Source organism: Pinus tabuliformis, chromosome 4_1, assembly GCF_031772625.1.
Source record: "Pinus tabuliformis cultivar Carrire ecotype Pingquan chromosome 4_1, CPIR1, whole genome shotgun sequence".
In the NCBI taxonomy this organism is placed as follows: Eukaryota; Viridiplantae; Streptophyta; class Pinopsida; order Pinales; family Pinaceae; genus Pinus; species Pinus tabuliformis.
Window position 1 is genome coordinate 83918642 of NC_142303.1, and position 17292 is coordinate 83935933.

A 17292-nucleotide genomic window follows, 5' to 3' on the forward strand; every position below is an offset into this window, starting at 1 on the left:
AAATTGCAAAAGCGCACCACATCAGGCATTGAAATCATCAACCATGACTACAGTGGACTTATTGCATCAAAGGTTCAGCCATATTAACTTCAATGATCTGCTGCTATTACAAAAAAGAGGTATGGTCGAAGGTCTTCCTGTTTCAAAACCTGTTCATATTGACAGTGATGCATGTGCACTGGGAAAGTTGCACAAAGATGAATTTACCATGAATGTTGAGAGAAGGAAGGGAGATATACTCAAGTTGGTACACACAGATTTATGCAGGCCTATGCAGACAAGATTGCTAGGCGATGCATACTATTTTTTACTTTTTATTGATGACTGTAATAGATTTACTTGGGTGTATTTCCTGAGGAAGAAGAGCAACACTTTTGAATACTTCAAGGAGTTCATAAGTATGGTTGAAAAGAAGACAGGTAAAAGCATCAGGATTCTCTGCTCGGATCAAGGGGGAGAGTACAAGAAAGCTTGTGTACTAAAATACTGCAAAGATAATGGGATACAACAACAGTTTATAGTACCCCACACTCCTGAACAAAACAGGGTTGCACAGAGGAAGAACAGAACCCTTGTGGAGTGTCCTCGTGGTATGTTAAAAGGTAAGAATATTTCTAATGGCTTTTGGGCTGAAGCGATTAATACTGCAGTATATCTAAAGTATAGGAGTCCAAAAAGAAGTTTAGATTTCAAAACTCCTTTTGAAGCTTTATTTGGTTATAAGCCTGTAGTTAAGCATTTAAGAGTTTTTGGCAGTAAAGTCTTTGCTCATATCCCAAAGGAAGATAAAAGGAAAGTGGATTCAAATTCCATCAAATGTATTTTTGTTGGGTATTGTACAAAATTTAAAGCTTACAAATTGTTTAATCCCTTTACTCATAAAGTTTTTGGGAGCAAAGATGTAGTGTTTCATGAGCAGGTTAATGATGGAAGCCATGAGAGTGCTAATCAAGATTGGCACGTGCCCTTGTTGGTGGAAGAAGGAAGTGATGAATCTGGTGAAATCAATGAGCAGATGTAGCAATAGCAGCAATAGGAAGGGAAAGAAGATGATGCAGTTGTCAAGCCAAGTCCAGAAAATGATGATCAGATGAGGTTTGAAGCTACCCCACCACTCGGGAGATCAGGTAGGAAAGCTCAATTGCCAGCATGATATAGGGAAAATTATTTTATAACTAGTATGATGAATGTTGTTGAACCCTCTAGTTATAAAGAAGCTAGTCAATATAGTGAATGGAGGGTTGTTATGGAAGAGGAATATGAATCAATTCTCAAAAACAAAACTTGGGATTTAGTTAAATTACCTAAAGGAAAACAACCCATAGGATGCAAATGGTTGTATAAGCCTAAATTTAAAGCAGATGGGAGCATAGATAAGTATAAATCTAGGCTGGTTGCAAAGGGGTATTCGCAGCAAGAAGGCATATATTATGATGAAACATTTGCCCATGTAGCTAAACTAAATACAATCATAATGCTAATTTCTTTAGCTACCAAACACCATTAGATGATTCACTAGATAGATGTTAAATCTGCATTTTTAAATGGGGACTTAAAAGAAGAAGTCTACTTAGTGCAACTTAAGGGGTTTGTCAAACAGGGTGAAGAACGTTTAGTTTGCAGATTGAACTAAGCGATGTATGGACTAAAACAGACATCCAGGTCATGGTATGACAAAATTGATTCATTTTTCCTGCAGCATGGTTATAAAAGGAGAAAAAATGACCCTAATATTTATACCGTGTTTGATAAAGAGGGGAGGATTGTTTTGATTTCTTTATATGTAGATGATCTAATCATTACAGGCAATGTGATAATCTCATTAAAGAAATCAAGGAGCATATGTCACAAGTCTTTCAGATAAAAGACCTTGGAGAGCTACATTACTGTTTGGGTTTGGAAGTTTAGAGGGATTCTGGACAAACTTTTTGCCACAGAGTAAGTATGTCAAAAGTTTACTGGAAAAGTTCAGAATGGATCAGTGCAAAGCTGCAGCAGTACCTTTACAACAAAATTTAAAACTTCAGAATGATGATGGATCTAAGGAGGTAGATGCGACGTTGTATAGATAGCTGGTTGGGAGTCTAATCTACTTGACTACAACTAGGCCTAATTTTACTTATGCAGTCAGTGCATTGAGCCAATTTATGTCAAAGCCCCTTGAGAGCCATTGGGTTGCAGCTAAAGGTGTTTTAAGGTATCTCCAGGGAACCTTAGATTTTGGTATTGTTTATACTGATTTGTGTGATGTTAGATTGACAGGTTTTTCAGACTCCGATTTGGCTGGAAATGTAGATGACAGACGATCCATAACAGGCTATGCATTCAACATTGGATCTGGGGTCATTACATGGAGTAGAAAAAAGCAAAACACAGTATCCTTGTCTTCTGCAGAAGCTGGATATCAAGCTATGTGTGCAAGGACATGTGAAGCAGTTTGGTTGAGGAGGATTCTCCTTTATGCTGGAGAAGAACAACAGGTTGCAACAATGATTAAATGTGACAACCAGAGCTCCATCAAACTTGCAAATAATCCAGTATTTCATAAGAACACAAAGCATATCGATACACAGTTTCATTTTGTCAAGGAGAAAGTTCAGTCAAAAGAAATCCCCATTGAATATTGTAATAGTTGTGACAATGTTGTTGATATTTTTACCAAACCTCTTGGTAGAATCAAAGTTGAGTTGTTTAGGGAAGTGTTAGGCATATCTATGAATCCATTTTTGTGTTAAGGGGGAGTGTTGAGATTCATGTAGAACTGGTTTATTAGAGTAATAGTTCAAACCAAAACCTAGTTTAGGATTTTGTTCCTATTTCCTAGGAGTCTATTCAACTTCCCTAAATGTGTGTTTGTTATATATATTCCTCATGTAATGAATGGAGGCAGAGCGTGTTTTGCAGTGGCAGTCTTACAGGTGGTGTTCCACACCTGTATGCCGCTCAATTGATTTAATAAATTTGATTCGTATTTTTGACATCCCCCTCGAAGAGGCTAATTTTGAATTCGTTAATCTATCTCTTCTTCTATTTTGTGAGCTAGTTGCATGACATTTGGTATCAGAGCTTTGGATTCTAGGGTTTCGCTACTTCAAACAGGGCATCGTGGAATTTTCGCTATAATTTTTTTTCTACGAAGCTTCAAAAGCTGAAATTGAAACCACATGGAGAAAAAATCTTGGTGAACCTTGTATACGAATTTTAGATCTTGTCTCGCTATATTTTCGAAGATATGATCTGAGGAAGTTAGGGTTTTTGTAGGCTCAAGAATTCCATCTCAAACAGGTTACCTTGGGAAAATCGTAATCACTTTCTCTCTGAGAAACAGATTTAAATTTCATAAAAAGTGACAGAAAATAGGACAAAGTGTGTTTTTTTGGGTATCATTTTCAAGGCCGAATGTCGAAACAGTGACATGTGGCACTCCGTACACGTTTGCTCTACTGAACTAGTCTATAATTAGGTCATCGTGGGAGATTGGGCATAACTATTTTATGAAGAATCCAATCTCGATCAAACTTGTGGGGTTGGAAAGAGGACCGAAAGGGATATCACAAGATGAAATTTTAGACCTTGGAGGTCCCAAATTACAGAGATACAACAAATTCAATATCGAGCTCCTACAAAGCGAAAAAAAAGTGTGTAGTTTTAAAATTTGCGTAAGTTTTGTTTAAGAAATTAGTTTGAAGTAATTCAAAGGGCAGAGTGAAGCATAATTATCTTTTTTTTCCCGTAGAAAAAGTCGTAATTTATATTCATGTTGAAATAAATTACATTTTGTAGATGCTTAGAGCATATGCTGATAGCTGTCCATGGTTAGGACTAAACTGAAAACTGAAAAAATAAAAATAAAAAATTTGCAAATACATCAAGCCTATATTTTCCTGCCCTTCTTCTTTTCCACCCTACGCCAACCCTGTGAGTCAGGAGGGGGAACAATGATGGCCTGCGGGTGCTCTTGTATGTTCACTGGAGATTCTTTGTCGGATTCTGATCCTTCAGATCCATGAGTTCTTTTATTGCCACTAAAATCCAGCTGTGGAATTATCTGCTGCTGAAAATGGTCCTCCATTTGAGGGTCTGGTGCTTTTTCTTCCTGTGTGCCGTTCTGTTCCATATTTGTATCAGGTTCCTCTTGGTTCACTGTATGCTCTGTCCTCTGCATATCCTCTTTTTCCCTCCAATCGGTGTGCTGCCATCCATTCGGCTTTTTTGGTTGTTTCTTGTTCACTTTGGGGTCCTTCTTGCCCAGAGGGCAGGTGTTTTGAAGATGCCCTGTTTGCATGCATCTAAGGCACCTGAATGCTGTATTTTCATAATCAAGCGGTTGTATCCTCTGCGTATTATTATAGTTCAATGTGATGTGATCAGGTAGCCCCAGACTTAGATCCACTTCTACACATAATCTAGCATAGGTGAATATTCCTTGGTTAATTCTTTCTTCATCTGTTTTAAGGAATTTCCCCAAAGAATTTCCAATGGCTGATAAAACTTTGTTGTGCCAGAAGTGTAGAGGGAGGTTATGCAATCTCACCCAAACAGGAACTGTTGTTACTTTCATAGTATTTGCATCAAATTCAGGGAACCAGGGGATGGTGAAGAGGCCAGCCTTTCCCCAAAACCATGGCCCCTGATTGATAATGTTGTCACGTTCTTGTTCTGTTGTAAAGCGAACTATGAAGAAACCCTTTGAGCATAGGTGAACTTCACAGTCCTGTGACCATGTTGAGAGGATCCAGTGATGCAGGGCATCTGATTTTGGCCAGAACCCATTAAATCTACATATAACAGCATGAGTGGCTAGATCAGTGTGTATACTAGTTACCTCCGGTGAAGTTACTTGGATCGTTGGAGATTCCAGTGTTTGTTCCACAATATAGGGACCTGGTAGCTCTGGTGCTGGTGCTGGTTTGGGTTGAATGTTTTCCCCTTTACCGTTCACCGCGTCCTTGAAGGAGCCTGTATTCTTTGAGCTGGACCCATTGACTGCATCACGAAAAGAGCCTGGAATCTGTGATCCGCTGGCTGCTGCACCTCCCCGAAGCCTCATGTTGACTATAATGTTAGATCCTGGCTTAATGTTGTAGTGGCCTATTGTCCAGTGATCTTGTATCGATCTGCCTTCTGAGAGCAGATGTTGGTATCCTTCCGGAAGGCCAATGTGATTGGCAATGATTTTCTTCAGTTTTGAGACTTTGTCTGAAGCTTGTACCCAGATTGGGGTTGATTTCCCAGAGGGGGGCTTTATAAAGATTTGGAACCATAGATCTGTTGAGGATGCCTTCAGATCCACTGAGTCTGCCTTATCCAGGTCCGATTTTATGGGTTTGGTTTTTAGATCTGGCGGGCTCCCATCTATCTTCTGCCTGGATCTGGACAGATCAGATAGATCCTCCCCAGATCTGCCATATTTGGCCCGATCTATTATGGGAGAGGATAGAACTGCTGCATGCAGGTCCCTTTCTTTGTTTGCCGCTTCCGGGTCGATGTAATCCCTACCGGATTTTGCCTGATCTGTTGTGTATGAGGGCAGATCTGCTGCTTTCGGGCTCTTTTCCTGTGAACTGAATTCCTGGGGAGGACCGAAACCCTTGATGGACTTCTTGTCGGTGGGATTGACCATGACGGAGACGTTGCTGACTACGTCTGAGTTGTCCTCGTATCTGAGTACCTGTCCAGGGTACTCCTTCTCTTTGCTGGGGTTCCATTTTGACGGGATTTGTAGGGTGAAACCCTCGCTTCTGTAGGTGAGAGCGGGCTGCCTGCTCGTTGCGAGAGTCCTTGTGATTTCTGCGTCGGCCCGCTTGAGAGCACGGCAGGAGACTGTATTCTTGGATGGAATGAAGGACGAAGACTTGAAAGGACTCCCGCGGGAGGAGAAAGAGGGAGTGCAGAGCACGATCGCTGGTGTAGCAGAAGCCATTTTTTCCTAGGGTTGAGTTCTTCAATCAATTCTATCTCAGCCTATCTTCCAATAGGAATTAGTTAAATTCGAGTGAAGCATAATTATCATTAATTGATGACCCGAATAAATAAAATGGAAACCCCTATTAAGAAACCCAACATCTCTAGAATAAATGCAGCATGATATATCAAATTTATGAGACCAAGTGCAACAAATTTCGCTCTCGCAAAAAGTAATGAAAAATGAATTGGAAGCCATGATAAATGTTAAGATAGATGGTATAAAAAGGGACATGGGAGTTTTGAATGATGGTTTAAAATTAGACATGGAAGCAATGATGAATGGCAAGATAGAGGGGTTGAAGGAAGGTTTGGAAAAGTTGCTAGAAGAAAGGCGTCCCAATGGTGACAAGGCAATCCACGAAAATCATGATGAAGACAAAAGGAATATTAATTACAATTTTAGAGACTCCAATGTGGGGTTTATGAACCACCATATTCCAAATATAGATATGAAGAAGTTTGATAGCAAGGATATGGTAACTTGGATACTACAGATGGAGCAATATTTTGATGTACATGATGTGCAACCCTCACAAAAGGTACGTATTGAATCTTTATATTTAGAACCCGATCAGTTTGTATGGTAAAATGACTTTGTTCTCATAAAAAACTTGTCACCTGGTCAATTTTTACGGAGGAATGATAGCACATTATGAAGACACAAAGAGCAACACGTTCTTTAGCCAATTGATAAATCTCAAACAAAAGGGTTCAATGGCGGAGCACATTGAAGACTTCCAAAAATTGAATATTAGGGTAATCGACATTCCAGAGGAGCATACGATTGATGTCTTCATAGGGAATTTAAAAGATAACATTCAACATGAGGTTCGCCTTTGGGAACCTAATTCATTGGAGAAGGCATTCAGGATGGCAAGAAAAGTTGAAATCAAAATTATGGCAACTAGGTAGTCTACCACTCACAACTATAAAGATGGAAGTGTTTCTAGTCCTAGTCTTCAACAACCTACAAGGTTGAAACTGCAACAATTGGAGGAAAAAAGAGCAAAAGCTATTTGTTATAGTTGTGATAGAAATTACACTAAAGGTCATAAGTGTGTCGAGAAGAATTTTTTCTACATAGATTGTGAATACGCGGAAGAAAATGAATAAGAAACATCAAAAGAGGAGGATATACACTAGGAACCAACCCCAACGAAAGAAGAAATGAATCTAACCATATCTTGTAATGCATTGGCAGGAATTACCACTCCTCAAACTCTCAAGATAGAAGGACATATCAAGAATAAAAAGGTAATAGTGTTGGTTGATTCGGGTAGTACCCATAATTTTATTCATTGTAAGATAGCCAAGGGATTGAATTGCTTCCTATATCTAGCACCAAAGTGTCAAGTGATGGTTGCAATGGAGGAACCTTAAATTTCTCTAGAAAGTGCCATAATATCAAGCTATCCATGGGATGATATGTATTGAATAGTCCAATGCTTTCCATTCCAATGCGTGGTGCTGATGTTGTACTAGGAGTCCAATGGTTACAATCTTTGGGCATGATAGCTTTTAATTTTCAAGAACTTTCTTGATTTTTTTTTGGGAAGGAAAGGAATTTGAATTAAGGGGTATCGCAGGGAAACCAGGAAAGATAATCAACTCTAATGGCATGACCAAGCTTCTAACGAAATAACAGCGGGGAGTAATTGCACAATTATGTTCACTAGAGGTTTAAACAACAAAATCATATATTTCTCCAGATCTCCAAAAAGTCTTGGACAATCATTCCAAGGTATTTGACACTCCCAAAGGCCTCACACCTATTCGTGATCATGATCATGCTATTCATTTGATTCCAGGAAGTGTTCCTCCAAACATCAAGCCTTATAGATATCCCTATGCCCAAAAGAGTGAAATTGAACGTATGGTTGTAGAAATGCTAGAGGTTGGAATAATTAAACGTAGTCAAAGTTCTTTCTCTACTCCAATAGTATTGGTGCATAAGAAGGATGGATCATGGCACATGTGTCCATATTATAAGGAGCTCAAAAAGCTCACTATTAAAGATAAATTTCTCATTCATGTCATTGATGAATTAATGGATGAATTACATGGAGAAATTTACTTCACCAAGTTGGATCTTCGTTCAGGATATCATCAAATAAGAATGAAGACTAAAGACATTCTGAAAACAACATTTAGAACTCATGAGGGTCATTATGAATTTTTGTCATGCCTTTTGGCCTTACCAATGCACCTTATACATTTCAAGGTTTGATGAATTCCATTTTCAAACCCTTCCTGAGAAAATTTGTGTTAGTGTTTTTTGATGATATACTAATCTACAACAAGTCTTGGAATGATAATGTTCAACATGTTGGCAGGGTGCTCAAACTATTGGAGGAGAAACAATTATATGCAAAAACCTCGAAGTGTTTGTTTGGAGTACAAGAGGTGGAATATCTAGGTCATATTGTATCTCATGAGGGTGTTAAATTAGACCCTAACAAAACTAATTCCATTAAGGAATGGAAAATCCCCACATCCATAAAGAATCTGTGAGGATTTCTCAGGTTGACAGGGTATTATCGCAATTTTTTTAAGAATTATGGGAGAATAGCTACACCTCTAACAACATTACTGAAGAAATGTGCATTTTCTTGGACTCCAAAAGCAACTAAGGCCTTTGAACATCTTAAAAAGGCAATGTGCCAAGCACCGGTCTTAGCTACGCCAGACTTCACAAAAACATTTATGGTGGAATGTGATGCCTCAGGAAATGGAATTGGTGTTGTTTTAATGCAAGAAGGAAGACCCATTGCTTTTGAAAGTCGTCCAATCAAAGGAAAGTATTTACACAAAGCTATTTATGAGAAGGAAATGTTAGCAATACTACATGCACTTAAGAAATGACGACCTTACCTAATGGGAAGACACTTCAAGGTAAAAACAGATCATCATAGCCTTAAATACTTTTTAGAACAAAGATTATCTTCAGAAGAATAGCAAAGATGGGTCATAAAGATGTTGTGTTATGAGTTTGAAATCATCTACAAAAAAGGGAAGCAAAATTTTGTTGCAGATGCACTCTCAAGAAAGGATGAGGATGTGGAAGCATTGCTTTGTGCCATTTCTATTATCCAACCAGATTGGATAACTGAAGCAAGGGAAGAATGGAAAAATGATGAAGAAGTGTGGGCACTCATTCAAAAATTGCAGCAAGATCCCAATACGTATGATACATTTAGCTGGAAAAATGATTCATTATGGAACAAAGATCAGCTATACCTTTGTAATAATTCCCAACTTAAACAAAAGATTCTTCTAGAATTGCACACCTATCCCTTAGGAGGGCACTCGGGATTTTTAAAAACTTACCATAGGGTTAAGAAGGATATTTTTTGGGATGGCCTTAAATTTGATATTCAAAAGTTTGTGGCGGAATGTTTGGTTTGCCAACAAAATAAAGTTGAGACAATTAAGATCACAGGTCTGTTACAACCTTTATCCATTCCAAGTCAACATTGAGAGGAGATTTCAATTGATTTTATCACAGGCTTTCCCAAGTCCGAAGGAAAGAGCGTCATCATGGTGGTAGTTGATAGAATTACCAAGTATGCACACTTTTGTTCATTATCTCATCCATTTAAAGCCAGTACACTTGCTACCGCATTTATGGAAACAATTCAAAAGCTACATAAAAAACCAAAGTATTGTAAGCAACAAAGATCCCATTTTCACTGGAAATTTTTGGACAATTATTTTCATGTCTGGGTACTCAATTAGCTCATAGTTCATCTTATCATCCTCAATCTAATGGGAAAATTGAGATAATGAACAAATGTTTGCAAGTATATCTTCATTGCTTTGTATCTGATAAACATACATAATGTGTTAAGTGGTTACCTCTGGCTGAATGGTGGTATAACACTTCCTTCCATACTGCAGCAAAAATGACCCCATTTATGGAAATTTATGGATATCATCCACCGTCCATCACATCATCTTTAAGAAAGTTCTAAGGTTCAAGTAGTGGAAGATCACATCGAGCATCAACAACAAGTTCTCCAACTCTTAAAGGATAACCTCACTTTGGTGAAAAATAGAATGAAACAACAAGATGATAAACATCACATCGAAAGAAGCTTTGATGTAGGCGACTGGGTATTTTTACGGCTACAACCATAAAAACAAATGTCCCTCAAGCAAGCTAAGAAGGATAATGAATTATCACCAAAATATTATGGTCCTTACATGGTGTCGCAAAAGATTGTTACTATGACATACGAATTGGAGCTTCCGTCATCTTCCTGAGTGCACCCAGTTCCATGTGTCATGCTTAAAGAAGGTTATAGGTGGTAAGCTCCTAGTTCAAACAATATTGCCAAAACTTAACGAGGAAGGAAAAATCGTATTGGAACCTGAAGCAGTCACGGAAACAAGAACTCGACAACTATGAAATCAATCAATTGCAGAGTATCTCATCAAGCGAAATAACTTACCTGCTAAATATTCCACATGAGAGGATGAGAATTTTATATAGAAGCATCCAAAACTACTCAAGCATTGAGGAAAATAGCTTTTTGAAGGAGACGGGCATGTTAGGTCCCTATAATACTAGTGTATTCCCTCATTGTTATTGTCGGTGTAGCCCCCTTATTGTTATTGTTGTGCCTGTGTAGTACCCATATTGTTATTATTGTGCCCCATTGAAGCCCTCTATTGTTATTGTTGTGCCCTTACATTATTATTGTTATGCTGGCTTTGGTTATATTGTAACCCCTTAGATTCCTATATACAGAAAAGAGGTTTTGTCATTTGAATCATCGAAGAATTGTTCATTTATATAATTTAAAGGAGGTTGGCCCCTTGAAGAGGCTAATTTTGAAGTCGTTATCTATCTCTTCTTCTATTTTGTGAGTTGGTTGCATAACAGAGTACAACTTTAACCAAATTTGAAGATCAACACATTCACATTATAAATTAGTGATAAGGTTAGGCTTTATGGAGTGACTTCAATCTTCGATTTCCATTTTTTTTCATCACATGTTGATGAGCTACTAAACTGCCACTCTTTTTGTCTGTTTAACTATCTCCTTTTGCCCCAATTTACCTTCTTTTTTCGACCTCTGACCATTATATACTCTCTTTATTGCTCTTAAGCTCACATGTATATACATATACCTGGCTACAACAATGACAATTTTGATCAAGCACCAAGGACACAATCTTGATTAAAGGACAAAGAAATTTATTGTTTTGAACCAAGGAGCTTATTGTTATATCAAAGATTGATGACTTTTACTGTCACAATCAAAGACTACAAAACACAATTATTCTGAAGTCACACGGGACATCCTTGTGAAGACAGTTGGATAGGTTGAATTTGTATGCTGGCACCAAGCATCACATGCCATTTGGTCAATTTGCGCAACACATATTTGGTTAACACCTGTGAGGAACCATAAATTTTTACAGGGATTAAAATAATGGTATTTCTCCAATATCTGATCAAGTCCTAGCATCTCAAAAGCAGCGAAAAAACATAGTTCCAAGATGAGTGAGGGCTCAAATTGAAACCCTCACTTCAACTCGACACGCAAGGTTGTATAGCCACATACAATTTCATATTAACCACAAGCCTAGATATGTAACTGTCTTTTTGTCTTTACTTTAACTAGAATCACTAGATTGCTATTTTTGTTTTTGTTTGGTCCATTGAAAGAAGTCTTTTTGTTATCCACATTCAAATGAAGATTCTTGTGAGAATTTTGTGTATGTATGTATGCATGTATATATGTGCTATCAACGAATTTGGGACTAAACATAAGCTTGTGTTGACAAACTAATAGTGTGAAGGCACAAGCTAACTGTGGGGAGGGGCCCCTCAAGGTGTGGTACTCTGCCAATTTATTTTTCTGTTTATTCTATAAGTAGGATTAATTCATTGGTTGTTTTGCAATAGTTCTTATGTGTTTAAGTGCTTTTATATTCAACTATTTGGTTATTGTAATTTTTATCACATTAGCTAATGTGTGATTTTATGCCCTTTTTTTTACTTCATAGATTAGTAATTATTTCAAATTCGGCTAATTAGGGGATGTACTAGCCTACTCTAACGCAGATGTTGTAGAGTTGTTAGGATTCGAGTTCACCCAATGACACTAAGCTAGCGACCCTCTAGTGACATCTAAGTGCATGAGGCGCCATTTAACCATATAATGGGCTATCCTTAAACCTCTTCTTCCTTTTGAACATGTGTCCCATCAATTTTCTTATTTAAGTCAGAATTTTATTGTTTAAATCATTAAAAACGTAACTTTCCTAATGTATATTGCACAAAGTGGCTCACAAGCTTACCAAACCTTGTTTGACGAATTAAATGCATTATGTAGCTTGAGTCCCTATTGAAATAAGAAATATATAGATCCACGGTCACCATGCATGCTATATGCCCTCCGCTTCTGTTAGGGCTTATCTACGTTGGTAAGCCATTTATACCATATGAGTAGGGTAGTATATATAATAATTGCCCATTGACTTCTTTAATTATCGCATTCAAATCAGAATATGTATCACTTCACCATTTTCCCAGGCCGAAGCCTCTGAGAGCCTATTTTCTCATTTCGTATTCTCCCAGTAGAGTTATCTGAAACAGTCCTTCGATGTCTCGGCGCCTCCTCATCCTTATGTTTACTGGGTACTGTGCTTCCCTATTCCCCTGCTTAGTATGTTTGGACGCACAGTATGAGATTTGCCAAAATACAGGCAGTGCATGTGGAAGTATGAATATCACATATCCTTTCGGTGTAAGAAATCGTGGATGTGGTCTCCCTAGCCTTCAAATCGACTGTGTGCAGAACTCAAGTCCAGTAATTGAGATTCATGGCCAATACTACACAATACTAAAGTTTGCCGATGATACCAACAACTTCGTTATTTTCAGGAATGAGAGCTGTCAGTTTTCAGATGCTCCCATCAACATAGGTTCAGACTCTGCAGACACTGTCTTCAAATTGACAAGTACAACCAACTGGACTCTAAACGTATTCAAGTGTAATAAATCTGTGCATGATACAATGGAGGGGAAAATCAAGGAATGCAATGCTAGTGTCTATTACTCTTCTTCTTGGGATAACCCACTTGCAGGGTACTCGCTTCCGGGATGTGAAAGGCAACAAGTTCTGGTTGGGGTGGGAAAAATGGAATGGGTTTCCAATGATACAATCAGAGATGAAAGCTGTTCATCAAGTGGAGGGATACGAGGTTACAACATCTCTGATTCAACTGAGCCTTTCGTCTGCTATTGCAAGGATGGTCCCAGTACCAACAAGTGCCCCGGCCACAGTATGCTCTGTTTTAAATTTCTGTAAAAGATGTTATGAATTTTACTCTTTGAAACCTAGGAAATGGGTTGTTGAAATTAATGTGATTGTAACCTAGGAGTTTTAGATCAGTTGGGTCCATTGGTTTAGTCTTTATCAGATCATAGGTTTAAATTTTGTGGGGAAGAGATGAAGAAGAAAACTATTTGGTTTAGTCTTTATCAGATCATAGGTTTAAATTTTATGGGGAAGAGATGAAGATGAAAACTATTTAGGGAATTAAATTTCCCAAAGGGTGTCTGGACTTGACCTGCTCACATAATTCCGGTGAATGGCATATCATTGTGGATGAATGTAATGGTAGGTTTTGAAAGTATTCTGGAATCTATCTAATAGACAATCAATCTTTGAGCTGCCCATCAAATCTTGAAATATCCCCAAAATCTACAATCTAATTAAGAAGAGGTTAATGTCTGCCGATCTTGATCACTTTCATTTGAAGCTTTCAATCTCACTGAAACCTTGACATCTCAGACAAGAAGATATTATTAAATGTATGTGTGTACCCTTCCCGTTATTTCTGATAGGTGTTATGGTTGTATTGCAGGTCCAAAAAGCAAGTCGGCCATTATAATAATAGGTAAATTTATGATTTCTTCCTTTTCTGTCTCTGCGCTTTAACCTCGAGTTGATATGTTCTCTATTGTTCTCTTGGGGTTCGACAAAGATCATATTGATAGATCAATTTGTTCATTCCATCACAGGTTGCTTTGCGGGAGGAGTAGCGCTGACAGCAATAGCACTGGTACTGTTCTTAACGTTTTATGTGAAGAAGAGACATCCTCCTCCTGGTAGCTCCACTTCAAAAGTGGAGAAATTCCTCAAGGAATATGCTTATGAAATGCCAACCAGATATTCACTCTCTGACCTCAAGAAGATCACAAACAACTTTGCAGAAAAGTTGGGAGAAGGAGGTTATGGTGTGGTGTATAAAGGAAAGCTTAGTTCCAACGAAGCTCCAGTGGCTGTTAAGATTCTTGATAGGCATAGACACAGCGAGACCCAATTCATGAACGAAGTGGCCACCATTGGACGGGTCCATCATGTCAATTTGGTTCGTCTGTTGGGATATTGCTTTGAAAGCCCTACAAGCGCACTGGTATATGAGTACATGGTTAATGGATCTCTTGATAAATTTCTTTTTGCAGAGGAAGAGGGGCAGCAATTCTTAGGGTGGGAACAACTGTACTCAATAGCCTTGGGTGCAGCTCGTGGAATTGCATATTTACACCAAGATTGCGAGAAGCGCATCATACACTTCGACATCAAGCCTCACAATATATTGCTGGATGCAGACTTCACCCCAAAAGTTTCTGATTTTGGTCTGGCAGTACTTTGTGGAAAGGAAGAGGACCATATATCAATGACAACAGCAAGAGGGACACCAGGATATGTTGCACCAGAGGTGTGTGACAGTGATATGGGCCCTGTTACAGATAAATCAGATGTCTATAGTTTTGGAATGCTTTTGCTAGACGTTGTTGGGGGAAGAAAGAATATCGATCCCCTGGTGAGCCGTCCGAGTCGGTTCTATTATCCTGAATGGGCTTTCAAGATGCTTCAGAATGAGGAGCTGGGGATGACATTGGGAGGACGAAGAGCAGAAGAAATTGAAGCAGAAGATGTGGAGGAGGCGAGGAGGCTGATGACTAAAGTTGGGCTCTGGTGCATCCAGTACAAATCCACAGATCGTCCATGTATGAGCAGGGTTGTTCAAATGTTGGAAGGAAATGGAGGCAACGTGAGCAACCCTCCTTTTCCTATCAATTGCTTCTTGGCTGCATCTGAAATGCCTTTATTTTCTTCCACTGGAGAAACTTCTTCCAACCCTCCCTTTCCTCTCCATTACTCCTTGGCTGCCCCTGAAATACCTTTATTTTCTTCCACTGGAGGAACTTCTTCCATGGAGGTTAATTTGTAGACTTGTATGTGGGTGTTTACATTTTGTTGACATGTCTTTTGGCTATGGTAATGAAAGGTGCGACAATGTTTGCAGTACAGATATGGCAACCATTTAGATTTTTTAAGTAGATGTCTGAATGCCAAGATAATATTTTAGACTGAAAGTATTCTGCCCCTGCAGTCATTTAGGTAAACAAACGATTCCATGGTTAAGAGTATTTCAGGCCAGCCCATAACATGCAGTGATTGGTTTATGTTTTTGATCTTTCACATCATGTTTTGCTCGGATAAAACCAGTCCAGTCACTCCTCGATGCCATTTCTTCTCCTGCTAACTTCTATAACTAACTACGTGTGCCAGTTTCGAGAGGAACATTCGCTTAATTTTGATCTCTTTTTGTGAATTGATTACCTTTCTAGAATTGACTAATATTGACTAATATGGGACAACTGCAAATCAATTCTAAATACCAAACCTCTTCAGAAGTTGGTGGAGTTGGTGTGAGACTTATTTTTATATTACTTATATCTTTCTACACTATGACCTATTTGAGAGGAACAATCTTTTAACCTTGATGATCAAGATATGCATCATGCTTCTCAAATTATTTTTGCAGATTTATGGAAAAGAGTTAGGTAAATTGATTGACCTGGGTCTCAATTAAATTCTAAAATAGTTTTGATTGATCTAACTCTTATGAATTAAATTGTAAAATATTTTAAATCTTTTTAAAATCTGCAATGGGCATAAATTCAACACTGTGGCCCATACTTTTATTGACTTCTCAAAATATTTTTGAAATGTGCAATCTGCAGAAATTCAACACTATGGCCCTACTTCACTGACTTTTCATTTTATTAAGTTAAGTTCAATAATATGATGATATTGTCCTACTTCACTGACTTTTCATTTTATTAAGTTAAGTTCAATAATATGATGAGATTTTTTTAAGGTGTATTTCTGCTGGATTTTGATTAAAATTAACTAGAAAATATATAGTGAAAATATTCATTTTGTCTATAAATTAGACTATCTCGTTTTTTCTAAATTATCTTTTGTAAAGAAAGTAAAATAAATAAACATAAATTATCTCTGGTAAAAAAAGTAAAATAAATAAATAAACACAATCATTATATATAAGTTAAGTGATGATGTTTTTTTGGAAATGGAGAATAATATTGATTTAAATTTTAATATTGAATTTTAACATTATAATTAAAATTAACCAAAAATATTTCGTGAAAAGGGTCCTTTTTTTTAAACTACCTTTTGTAAAGGAAGTAAAATAAATAAACACAATCATTAAGTGAAGTGATGATGTTTCTATAAGAAATGGAGAATACTATTGCAAGTTTAAATTTTAATATTGATTTTTAACATTATTAAGGTGAGTTTAACATAATTAAGAAGTTTAAATGACACACAAAAGTGTCAAAATCAAGAGGATGTTTATTTTTATACATGTTAAAGCAGGTTATATTCAGTTATCATTCAAATTACTTTGACTAATATTAAATCTTAAAAATTTCTAAAACAATTGTAAAGTAATCCGAAATTATTATATTAAAATTGTTTTTTTAATTTTTTAAAATTCAAAAAAAAATTGATTGATACAAATTATTGAAAAGACTATTTTTATGAAATTTATTTTAGAAGCGTTGGACATAAAATTTATTTTTGATTGGTACAACTGAAAAGACAATTTTTATGAAAATTATTTTAGAAGTGTTAGGCATAAAAAATATTTTTTTTAAAATGTGAAAAAGACATCTGCCCTATAATTATAAATATAAAGTGACAAATCACAAATAAAAAATTATTTAAAAAATAAAATAAAAAACCTTATAAAACCAAATTTCCACAAAGTTAATTATAATTATTCAACCTGACGTGATAACTGCAAGAATGATTTCCAGATTTAATTTTTTGGTAGTGTCTGTCCCAAATCCTGATTTTTTGCTATCCGCACAGACGTCATTTATGTACGTCCCACTAAAGGCTGCACCACGTCCTATTAAAAGCTGCACTGCACTTCACTAAAGCCTGGAAAATCTCACTTGCAAGTCGTGGGATGGAGTAAATTCAAGCG

At 37.2% G+C, this 17292-nt stretch overlaps 1 protein-coding gene across 1 annotated transcript; it reads left to right on the forward strand.

Annotated features, from left to right (window-relative positions):
• Positions 1-12449: 12449 nt before the first annotated feature.
• Positions 12450-15301, forward strand: LOC149174296 (rust resistance kinase Lr10-like). The gene is made up of 3 exons (XM_089422566.1): positions 12450-13263; positions 13849-13881; positions 14006-15301. The coding sequence occupies exons 1-3, from the start codon at positions 12582-12584 to the stop codon at positions 15220-15222; spliced, it is 1932 nt and encodes a 643-aa protein (XP_089278692.1). The 5' UTR covers positions 12450-12581; the 3' UTR covers positions 15223-15301.
• Positions 15302-17292: the final 1991 nt, after the last annotated feature.

Bases quoted from the DNA above. Each gene is read 5' to 3' on its own strand.
- LOC149174296 (XM_089422566.1), top strand. From the start codon at position 12,582: ATGTCTCGGCGCCTCCTCATCCTTATGTTTACTGGGTACTGTGCTTCC. The intron at 13,264-13,848 runs GTATGCTCTGTT...GTTGTATTGCAG, and splicing joins CAACAAGTGCCCCGGCCACA to GTCCAAAAAGCAAGTCGGCC. The intron at 13,882-14,005 runs GTAAATTTATGA...ATTCCATCACAG, and splicing joins GTCGGCCATTATAATAATAG to GTTGCTTTGCGGGAGGAGTA.